Below are 12,079 nucleotides of genomic sequence, written 5' to 3'. Positions count from 1 at the left end.
GCCGAAAGCAATCAAAATCCTAGCAAGAAGACTACGTAAAAAGCAGGCATCGATGACTGTTAATAAAGTTAGAAACCTGGACAGTAACAAACTACATTATATGCCCAATGAGATAGAAAATGAGTTTAAAAAATATGCGACTGTACTCATAACCGGTTGCAGCAGACCACGAAACAATCAGAAATTTCCTTGATCCACTCGACCTGCCCTCTGTAGGGGACAATCAAAACAAATTATTGATCTCACAAATTACTGATAAGGAATTAGAAGCAGCCATTGGCAAGCAGAAAACTAACAAAGCTCCAGGAAGTGGTGCCATCCAGTCTGAATTTGTTTAAAGAAGAACTCTAGCCACTCCTTTAATCCTGCTTTAATTGGACTTTGAAGCAGGGAATAGCCCCACCATCATGGGGAGAAGCCATTATCACAATTTTACCAAAAGAAGGCAAGAATAAAGAGTATTGCAAAAGAGTATTTGTGCTGAACAGTGGGGGGGGGGGGGGGGGTCAAGATCTCTGTCTAAATAAATAAATAAATCTGGGTAACTTCCCAGATGATTAAACATGCAACTATTTTGCTGGTAATAACTGAAATGAGTAAAGAAAATCAACAGCCTATTTATGCAAGATAATTCATAATTTTATTGGGGGAGTTATATTATAATAATGGATTGCATTTATATAGCGCTTTTCTAGGCACCCAAAGCGCTTTACAATTCCACTATTCATTCACTCTCACATTCACACACTGATGCAGGCAAACCACATTTATAGCCAAAGCTGCCCTGGGGCAGACTGACAGATGTGAGGCTGCCATATCGCGCCATCAGCCCAACATCAGTAGGTGGTAGGGTGAAGTGTCTTGCCCAAGGACACAACAACCAGGACAGATAGAGCTGGGGATCGAACTGGCAACCTTCCGGTTACAGATGAGCTTCCCAACCCCCTGAACCACAGTCAGTTGGTTGGATCTGATTATTGGGGGGGTCATAACCCCTCTAACCCCCCCCCCCCGGAATTTATGTCTCTGGCCTGACGGACAGAATTCAGCTTCATAGAGGTATAAAACAGGGCTGTGTCTTGTCACCAATTCTTTTTGCATTATATGCCAAGCCACTAGCGCAAGCAGTGTAGCAACACCCAAATGTAGTGGGAGTTACTCTAGTCAGACATCAGATTATTTACTGATGATATCGTTTATTTTCTTACGAGATCCTGAGAAATGTTTTCCAATTCTGATGCAATTATTCCATACTTACGAACACCTATCGGGCTACAAAATTAATGTATCCAAAACACAAATTCTATCATTTAACTATACACTGTCTCAAAAGATTAGAGACGAATATAAACTAAAGTGGCACTTGAACACCATGAAATATTTGTGCATAACATTGACAAAATCATTATCCGCTATGTTTGAGACAAACTACAACCAGGTGGAAGGTAACATAAAAAAGAACGGTGGTCAACAATACCTACAAATTTCTACTCTAGAATCAAGATAATAAAGATGAACGTTCTCCCAAGATTGCTATACTTGTACCAGTCACTCTCACCTCCTATACCTCAAAGTAAATTTAAAATATGGGACAAAATAATCTCAAGGTTTTTAATAAGATGGGAAAAAGCCAAGAACAAGGTTAACAACACTGCAACTCCTGAAGTGTAAGGTAGGGATGGCTTTGCCCAATCTAAGGGAATACTTTTACACAGCTCAATTTAGACCCCTTGTTTGTTGGTGTAGAACAGACTATGAGGCATGGTGGAAAGAAATTGAGAGAGAAATTGAGGGAAACAAAATACAAATTTTTATTTCCGACAAACAACTAATAACCTCTTATAAAAGTAGAATGAACCAATTCGTGAAATTTACATTAGACATATGGCACACAGTAATAGATAAATGCCAGTTAAAGGAAAAATTTTTTTTACTGAGATGGTTCAGACACGATAAAAATTTGATCAGACGTTTAAGCAATGGGAGTTAAAAGGGATTACAGCCGTTTGTACACTAATGAAAAATGGAACACTAATGAGTTTCCAACAACTAAAAAATAAATACAAATTGGAAAATAGAGACTTTTTTAGATACCGTAATTGTCGGGCTATAAGCCGCTACTTTTTGCACAAGCTTTGAACCCTGCGGCTTTTAGTCAGGTGCGGCTTTTCTATGGATTTTCCATGATTTTTGTGATATCGTAAGACGATTTGTTTTGTTTGTTCCGCTGTTGTACGGCACTACGTTGCCTGGCGGAAGGATCGAGGTTCAAGAGTGGTATGTTAGTCACATGTCCGTCCGCCAGGCAACGTAGTGCCGTACGAAGTAGCGCGAAAAACAAACTTCAAAGTAGCGCTACGCATTCAGCGGGAGGCGTGGATGACGAGCGGCGATAAACTTGCGAAAAGCAAGTTATGCCCAACTCCACCGGTGGATTCTGACATCGTGGAAAAGTGCGAAAACATCCACGATCACCAACGGATTTTGAAGGGCTGGACTGCTGCATGATGGAGAGGAGGACACCGCCACGGCCCTTCTGAGGGTGTTCGACTCTGACACTGACAACGAGGATTTCTTTGGTTTTGAAAGTGACAACGAAGGAGAGAAGCGGAGAGTGGATGACGAAGCCATCCTGAGCCTGTTCGTTTCCGACATTGGAGAAGAGGACTTTGGTGGTTTTAGAGTGCAGGAAGAAGAGAAAGATGGTGAATGACTGACTTTTCTTCTCCGTGTCACTTCACCTGAGCCTAAAAGGTAGTCCGAATCTATTTTTCTGGTGTGCTGTAGGTTACTGTTATGTACTACATGTGCAAATATGTACCCATAACTTGTTTTTCAAAATATTAATAAAAGGGGTGTGTCTCCAAACAGCCATCTCTTTCCTGACAATTCCCTTTGTGCATATTCTCTTACATATGATAAGTCAACATTGAAACACCTGCGGCTTTTAGTCAGGTGCGGCTAATGTATGTACAAAACAGGATTTTCCCCTGATTTTAGCTTGTGCGGCTAATATTCAGGTGCGCTTTGTAGTCCGGGAAATACGGTACTTACAAGTAAGGGACTAGTGTGCAAAACAAATAAAGACCGACTGGTTTGAAAAACCATTGGGTATAATCGGACTACTGACCACTTGCTATGAACAAAAACTGTTCAAAGCAATATCCACGTTCTACAGATTATTAGAAGAAGGTAGACAGGATACAACCTTTTACCTTAAAAAGAAATGGGAAACTGAACTGACAACAAATATAACAGAGAAGGAATGGTTCATTATATGTGAGATACAACACAGTTCAACGAATTTGCCGTTGTGGAGGGAATTTTGCTAGAAAAATTTGACCCGTTTTTTCTTTACACCCAAAATTAAAAGCAAACAGGTCTTAACTCCACAGAAATGATGGAGATTGTGTGGAGAAATGGAAGCTGATCATTCACAGGTATTTTGGAAGTGCATAAAAATAAAAAAGTATCGGGAAGATCTTAAAATGAACATAAATAATATTCCAGGTTATGCACTCCCAAACACCTGTCAAGTAATGTACCCTGGAAACATAAAGGGACTGGTAAATAAGGAGGACATCTATCTAGTAGAAATAATTCTAGCCACAACAAAGAAAGCAATCACAAAGAACTGGTTACAACCAGACCCTCACACTCAACAAGATTGGATTAGGATTTTGGAAGGAATCTCAGAGATGGAAAGAATTACATACAATATTAGACTGATTGGGTGTAAATAAGATAGACAATGGGGGAAGTGGAAAGCATTTTGAAGTGGTACTAAAAACAAGACATAATAAGAGATTTGCATGCAATGGAAGGTGAAAAAAAGAAATGTTGATCATGTCTGTGCTATTTAGAGCTCAGAGAAGCAGACACAATTTGTGAAGTCAAAATGTGTCTGCTTCCTGAACCTGTTGGTTAATGAGACGTCGAATGGCCGATTTAATGAATTCAAAGTAAAACTACTCTGTGTCCACCGGAATTCAGACTAAATGGAAATAAGGTAAGAAATGGCCAAAGGATATAAGCAGGAAGCTTCACTTTTCACATTATGTGAACTTTACTCTGACTTTGACTCAGTCTGAGCAGTTGGACGTCATATTTCTGGAGTGAACACATGAAGGTGTGGCCCTCTTACACGCTTCAAGTGTAGTCCCGCCTCCTTACAGGAAGCAGCTCACCTGTGTGTCCGTGTTTAGTGTCCAGGTGTGGAGTGGAACTTGTTGTTGGTGTGTGTGTTTGAAGAAACTGTAAGTTTGCTTTGTTTCCTCCTTTAAAAGTTTGTCTTTAAAATCTTTTGTGCTCTGAAGCAAATATCTACTCTGAGGGTTTGATGGATTTGTTTTTTGTTCATGACACTAAATTGAATAGTTTCAGACTGATTACGCTGCAGTTAAATCCCTAACTGATATTTTATTGAAAAGCAATCGGTCTAGAAGATAACTTTGAGTCTAAAAATGAATGAAATGTTTAACTCTGATTGGCTGGCCACATTAATCCTGAACTCACAGACACAGAGCGTTAGAGGATGGAGGAGGGTTCTTATTATTATTTGGGGCGACCATGGGTTGGGACGTTCATCTTGTAACCGGAAGGTTGCTGGTTTGATCTCCAGCTTTGTCTGTCTTGGTCATTGTGTCCTTGGGCAAGACACTTCACCTACCGCCTACTGGTGATGGCCAGAGGGGCCGATGGCGCGATATGGCAGCCTCGCTTCTGTCAGTCTGCCCCAGGGCAGCTGTGGCTACAACTGTAGCTGCTCTACCAGTGTGTGAATGTGAGAGTGAATGAATAGTGGAATTGTAAAGCGCTTTGAGGGTCTCGAAAAGCGCTATACAAATGCAATCCATTATTATTATTATTATTATTATTATTATTATTAACAGTGAGTCAGTGTGTGTCAGTGAATGCATTGTTTGTGCTTCCCAGCTCCATCTAGTAGACTGATAGTAGAAGTAGAGCAGCTGATGGCAGCTTCCTCTGCCTCACACTGCTGTCTGACTGCATTCAGCTGACGCTAAGATGAAGCAGGAAAGAAGCAGCTTGGGGACATTTGGACAGCACACATGATGGAAAGGAGGATTTCAGTTGATGTGCACATGAATGATTTGTGGTTCCTCTGCAGGTGAAGGTAGAAAGTGTGTGTGAGCTGATGTGAATGTAAATTCAGCAGCATGGATCAGTGTGAGGACAGAGAGGAGGGAGTCCCTCCCTCTAAAACCACTCTAAGTGGGGAACATGAGAACCAGACCAAAGCTCAGAGGTGAGATGAACCCAGCTGTGTGTCCTTACTTTCCTGAAAATTGTTGCGTTGATTTTATAGCCAGAAACCCCCTCCACAAAAAACAAAAAACCCCAGAGTCAACATATTTCAAATAGTACAGAGCCCCGCAAGGGACATGGGAAAAAAAAAAAAGAAGATGAAGTTTTATGAGATCTCGCAAAACTTTTGCTATATTTGAAGTTTACACAGCTACATTCTCGCCTGAAAATATTGTAAACGTTTATTTTGTGACCCAGAAAGAGTATTAAAACTAAGTAGCCGCCGCCATTGTTGGAAACTGGAATTTGCTGGGCCGCGCTTTGAATTCTGGGAGAGGTGACGAGCAAGACTGTTGGAATAGAGACAACCAATGGCACACAAAACAAGACGAGACAGCACTCTTTCACTTGCAAGGGAAGCTGGCAAAGGCCAAGAGCTGTTCACCCTTCACTTGAACTTAGCCAACCTTGAACCTGGCTTCCTTTGCAGCCCTTTTATTGAGTGAAAGCAGTTACATTGGAGACAAGCGTATGGGAGCAACGTCAGCGTCTGTGTGTGTGTGTGTGTGTGTGTGTGAATGTGTGGGTGTTATCCCCGCCATACCATACAAAGCATGACTTCTTATCAACGTTTCCAGTCGCCCCCACACAGGATTCAACATTTCAATGAACTTAACACACACGAGACATATATATAAGTCAGAGTCTCGCTGAACTATAAAAACCGGAAATTGCAAAAATTCATGCTTGCAATGGAAATGTTCTGAAGCTGAAAACAAGTCTTCTTATCATCTAGCTCTTTCTGCACAATGACAACCATATTAGGACACATAAAAGCAATGGTTATGTCTCTTTGCACAAATGACAATCTTAAAATAATCAACTCTAACAAAGGCGGCGAAGGCTATCCCAATTCAAAGGCTGTTACAAATGTGTCCCTCCTTGCCCAACTCCCAGCACATCGTGCCTCGACCTCCTGGTCAGCTTCACGCTGGCGGCCTCCGAAGGATGCGGCCTATTTTGCAAGATCTCACAAAAGTTTTGCGAGATCCTGAGTTACTTTTGGAAGATCTCGAAAAAGTTCATCTTCATTTTTTTCTCCCATGTCCGTCGCAAGGATCCGTAAAATAGAGTGGAATGAATGATTTTAATTAATTATTTTAGTGCTGAGTTGAAATTACAACTGAATTGTTAAAAAAATTAGGAAAAATGCAACAATTTGTTCTAAAAAAAAATCTTCATCATACAAAATAATTCAGTGTTTCTATAATGATTAGTTCATAGAACAAGATCTATAAGTATAACATACAGTTGATGTAACAGATCACAGATCATTTCTTTAGGTCTTAACAAGTCTTACAGCTGCTCTGTCCTATTTTCCATTTTTCAGTATTTTGACTCTCATATTTTATAGTTCAGAGATGGAGGAGTCTGTTCATGAGCAGCCCCTTGAAATGCTGGAGAATTTGGAAGTGGAGGAACTGGAACGTTTCCACTCCTACCTACAGGATGTACCTGTAACCATCAATAAGTGCCAACTAGAGAATGCAGACAAACTGGAAACTAGAGATCTGATGGCGCAGACATATACTAATGACCATGTGATGGAAGTGGCGACATCAATTTTGAAGAAGATGAAAGGTCAGTCAGAGGAAAAAGACATGAAACCCTTGGTGCAGTATGAAGACACAGAACTGGCAATTGTATCTCGTGAAATGTATTAAAAATTTACTCTGTATTAGTTTGATTTTAGTCTAGATTTGTGACTTAAAATTAGAGATGTGCAAAGCAGCTGATATTTGTATCTGTATTTGTATTTGTTGAGGGGGGAAAGGTATTTATATTTGTATTTGTATTCGAGTAAAATTCAAAATAGGCATAAAATTTTTGTGTTACACTTCTAATTAACGTTACAGAGTAAGTATTCTTTAATTATATCCAATATAATAATTATGAATATGCAGTATTAGTTGATGTTTTCCCATAAATGTAACGTCATTGAAAAGAAAATAGCATAACAGCCATTGCCTCATCCATGGTTAAACCAACAACTAATAAAATACCATTGGAACATTATGAACCCCCCCACCACCCGTCCTCTTGGAGGACGCTGAACAGACAACGAAACTGACTTGCAGGGGCAGAACATGGCTGTGATGATGAATTGGTGCTGGTAGAGGGGTTGGAGTTTGGGGGGGGGGGGTCCTCTCAGTACCAGGAGAGGATGCTTTAAGCTCATGTGATTATGCAGATGTTTGATATCTCTGCGTTTCACCTAAGTTAATGAGTGACGGGAAGCTATGCTAAGGTTAACTGGCCTATAGTCTACATCTTAAACGTACCATATAACTCACACAAGTGCATACAATTCAACACAACTACACAAGCATTGTTTTAACCTTTTTAACCGAACGTTAAGGTTACTCTGTCAACAGCCTGTTGTCTAAATTACCGAGCTAACAGAGCTACGTAAACAGAGTGAACATGAGAGCACTGCAGACGTCAATAATGCAGCGTAATGGAATAATCTCCCGATGTTTGCAAAAGTTATAATCTGCCTCCAGAACCCAGTTAAGGTGTAAAAAAATCTATTAAAAAAAAAGAAAAACTGATTCAGTTCAGTCTTTTTTTCGCTCAGCCAAGCCTTCTCTGTTGCTGTGTGAGGCAGCCCGTGTCAGTCACCTCTTTCACATATCACTCACTCATCTGGGCATGCACTGCGGTCTCATAAGGAAACTCAGCTTTTTGATATAAAGTTTTTCCTTGTTCCCAAATACAAATATTTTTTAAAGTATTTGTTCGAAATAAATATTCGTAAAAAACACGTTATTTGTGCCTCTCTGAATACCGTATTCGGGTTCAGCTCCACCCCTACTTCAAATCATGTTTGCAGGCAGATATTTTCATGTTGTTTTGAAGCCTCACAACTTTTTACTCTCAAAATACCAGTTTTATCATTCGTGATCTGCTGATAATATAACAGAGCAGCTAAACCGGTTGTGTCAGTTTGAGTCCAATGAGGCCAACGTGCTGAGACGAGTGTCTTCCTCACCTGCCCCTATCAGTGCGGGACTAACTTTTGCTTGACATAGTGGAAACTGTAGATCTGATGGTGCAGACATATACTAATGACCATGTGATAGAACTGACTACATCAATTTTAAAGATGAAAGAAGGTCAGTCAAAGGAAAAAGAAGACAAAGCCAGTTTTATTATTCAAAATGTGCTTGTTCCTTCAACAGGACATTCCTCAACCCAGGGAGCGTCACCATTATCACCAGAAGGTAAGAGTCAACATCAGCTATGGAAAAGCTAAATCTACACTATTACACATCATCACTGACATCACTGGGAATCAGGCAGGAAAAGAGGTCAAAGTCTTTAATCCCATGGGATACAAGCTGATATGGGCATTTGGATGTGGATTAAAATTTCAGATCAAAAATTCATGAAATTATTCATTCAAGATCCAATAAAGTGAAAAAAAAGTTACTTTGTCATATTTATACCAGACCTGAGGAACTAAGTGCTGACACTGATGCTTAGAACAGGTTTACGGTCCCCGTTGGACAGAAGAATTAGCCCTGATGAGCAGAGAAAGGTCCAATCTGAATATGGGGCAGACCAGGTGAGAAATGTGGTGGAGAGCAGAAAGGCAAGCAAGTAGGTCTGAGATGGATCTTCCTTTTTGTGGGTAAGAATTTTGAGATGTGTTGATAGAAGTGGAAGCCAGTAATAGTCTAACTGAGGAGTCTCTGAAACGGAGGATACGGGAGTCTTGTATTATTGTAGTCTTTACCTTGCAATATAAAGTGACTTGGGGCAAATGTTGTTGTGATTTGGCACTAAATAAATAAAATGGATTTGAAGGAGAGTTCGTCCGCTAGTCGAACCTCAGATACAGGAGGAACAATGCGGTTTTCGTCCTGGTCGCGGAACACTGGACCAGCTCTTTGTCCTCTCAAGGATACTTGAGGGTGCATGGGAGTTTGCCCAACCAGTCTACATGTGTTTTGTGGACTTGGAGAAGGCATTCGACCGTGTCCCTCAGGGTGTCCTGTGGGAGGTGCTGCGGGAGTATGGGGTGTCTGGCCCATTGCTACGGGCCATTCGATCCCTATACAACCATTGCAAGAGCTTGGTTCGCATTGCCGGCAATAAGTCGGACTCGTTCCTGGTGGGTGATGGGCTCCGCCAGGGCTGCCCTTTGTCACCGATTCTGTTCATATTTTTTATGGACAGGATTTCTAGGCGCAGCCAAGTGGAGGAGGGCTTTCACTTCAGTGGCCTCAGAATCTCATCTCTGCTTTTTGCGGATGATGTGGTTCTGTTGGCTTCATCGGGTGATGGCCTCCAGCTCGCACTGGAACGGTTCGCAGCCGAGTGTGAAGCAGCGGGAATGAGGATAAGCACCTCCAAATCTGAGGCCATGGTTCTCAGCCGGAAAAGGGTCGAGTGCCCACTCCAGGTCGGGGATGAGTTCCTGCCCCAAGTGGAGGAGTTCAAGTATCTCGGGGCATTGTTCACGAGTGATGGGAGAAGGGAGCCGGAGATCGACAGACGGATTGGTGCGGCGGCTGCAGTGATGCGGACGCTGCACCGGTCCGTCGTGGTGAAGAGGGAGCTGAGTGTAAAAGCGAAGCTCTCAATTTACCGGTCGATCTACGTCCCTACCCTCACCTATGGCCATGAGCTGTGGGTAGTGATCGAAAGAACGAGATTGCGGATGCAAGCGGCGGAAATGAGCTTCCTTCGAAGGGTGGCTGGCCTCTCCCTTAGAGATAGGGTGAGAAGTTCGGCCATCCGGGAGGGGCTCAGAGTAGAGCCACTGCTTCTCCACATCGAAAGGAGCCAGCTGAGGTGGTTCGGGCATCTGACAAGGATGCCCCCTGGGTGAGGTGTTCCAGGCATGTCCCACTGGGAGGAGGCCACGGGGCAGACCCAGGACACGCTGGAGAGATTATATCTCTCGGCTGGCCTGGGAACGCCTTGGTGTTCCCCTGGATAAGCTAGAGGAGGTGGCTGGGGAGAGGGAGGTCTGGGCTTCTCTGCTTAGGCTGCTGCCCCTGTGACCCGGCCCCAGATAAAGCGGAAGAAGATGGATGGATGGATGGAGTTGAAGTCAGGGAAGTTAATAAAAAAAAGGTCTAATCTCATAATAAGCATCTGAATCAAAACTGTGGCTGTAGTGAACTGTTCATCTAACTGATGGTTAAATGAGTCTAGTCAGATACAGCTAAGTGCTAATACAATTTAGCACATTTTTAAAAGCACTGTAGCTGTTTCTAATTGGTAGGTTTAAGCCTCCTACAGTAGACTGTAGGTTACTGTCTCTGGGTCGATGAGTCATGTTATGGGTCAGCTTCGGTCAGCCTGTCTGAGAGGTTTCCATTGCACAGTTGTATGCAATAGGCAGAAAGTGAAAGATAAAGAAACATAACCCAGTGAGTGATTGATTAGTTGATCATATGATCAATTGGATGAACTTCTGTTTATTTCCTTCTTGGAGTCTGCTGTGCCACCAGCTAAGAATCCTGGGGTACCTGCAAAACATGACTTAGTGGAGTACTTGGTGCAGAACCTATTTTTTTGGCAAGCATAGTTGTTTGGAGGTTTGCACACATCTCAGGAGAGATTTTGGCCCACTCCTCGTTACCTTTGCCTGCCACTTAGGAACTTGAAGTTTCAGCTGAATCCACAGACTTTCTACAGGACTGAGTATGAGGAGCTTGGAAGGAAAAGCATCTGGGCTTCTTTAAGTTTCTTAAAACTTAAAAAAAAACTTAAAGAAGTCTTTCCAAGTTTAGACTACGATAACCTGGACGTCTGAGAACCTTCACAGACATATAGGACTGAGGTTTGCAGACTGGCTAGGGTACTTGATGACCTTAATGTGCCTAATATTTATTTCTACTTTGCTGCCTCAGAGGTATTTATGGGGGTCACTGTCATGCTGCAAACCTCAATTCACAACCCATCTTCAGCATTTTGGCTCAGGGAAGAAAGCCCATGTGGAAGCCCTGCTTGGCATCGGAATCAGAAATCATACTAATCAGTTACACACAGGAGGGGTGGAACCTTTATATTCATAAATATAATTTTATCAGAATTCACTCACATAAAAAACTGAATTGTAATCTATTTGCACATCTTTCAAACAGAGTTAAGTTTACTAAGTGTCACGTTCCTGGGTCTGTTGACCCAGCGTTTTAAGTTTTACTTTATTTTGATATCTATGGTTTATGTTTAAGTTCATTGGGTTTTCTAAGTTCATTTGTTTATTAGTTTCCCCTTGTGTTTTCAACCCCTGTGTTAAGTCTTCCTTGTCCTTTATATGTTTCATGTATGCATGTCTTTTTAATTCTCAAGTTCATGTTGTCATGTTTGCATTTCATTATGTTTCCTGTTTAAGTTTGAAGAGGTCCTGTGTTCCTGTGTTCAATGTGTTTAGTTTTACGTTTCCCCTGTGATGTCGTTATGTGCATGTGTGTCAGCTGTTTCCCCATGTGTTCCCACTTCCCTCATTATCCTCCTGTGTGATTTAGTCCTGTGTTGTCAGTCATTCCTTGTCAGGTCGTCTGTTCTTTTCCATGCCATGCTCCTAGGTTTCCATGTTCCACGTTTAATGTTCCAGGTAACTTTGTATCAATGCCAACTTTCATGTTTAGGATTTTTCATGTTTATTTTTAGTTTCCCCAGTTTAGGTTGTTTGTTTAGTCTCATCTTTGTTTGCCTTAGTATTTTTCCATCAGCCATATTAAATGGCTCACTTCTTGTTAACATTCACGTTTTGTTCTATGTGTCTGCATTT

General features: G+C 41.7%; 1 protein-coding gene across 1 annotated transcript in view; it reads left to right on the top strand.

Annotated features, from left to right (window-relative positions):
- The first annotated feature begins 5,180 nt into the window (after window positions 1–5,180).
- LOC146622165 (NACHT, LRR and PYD domains-containing protein 3-like) overlaps window positions 5,181–12,079 on the top strand; it is an 83,269-nt gene continuing 76,370 nt past the window's right edge. The window contains exons 1-3 of the mRNA XM_085366074.1: window positions 5,181–5,269; window positions 6,683–6,909; window positions 8,511–8,552. Of these exons, the coding sequence (XP_085222200.1) occupies window positions 5,181–5,269; window positions 6,683–6,909; window positions 8,511–8,552 (358 nt within the window). The remainder of the gene's footprint in view (window positions 5,270–6,682; window positions 6,910–8,510; window positions 8,553–12,079) is intronic.

The sequence above is a fragment of the Diplotaxodon limnothrissa genome, linkage group LG11 (genome assembly GCF_057381915.1).
Source record: "Diplotaxodon limnothrissa isolate DT_005_m linkage group LG11, D_limnothrissa_male_GT1.1, whole genome shotgun sequence".
Classification (NCBI taxonomy): domain Eukaryota; kingdom Metazoa; phylum Chordata; class Actinopteri; order Cichliformes; family Cichlidae; genus Diplotaxodon; species Diplotaxodon limnothrissa.
This window is presented reverse-complemented; position numbering and strand designations above follow the sequence as displayed.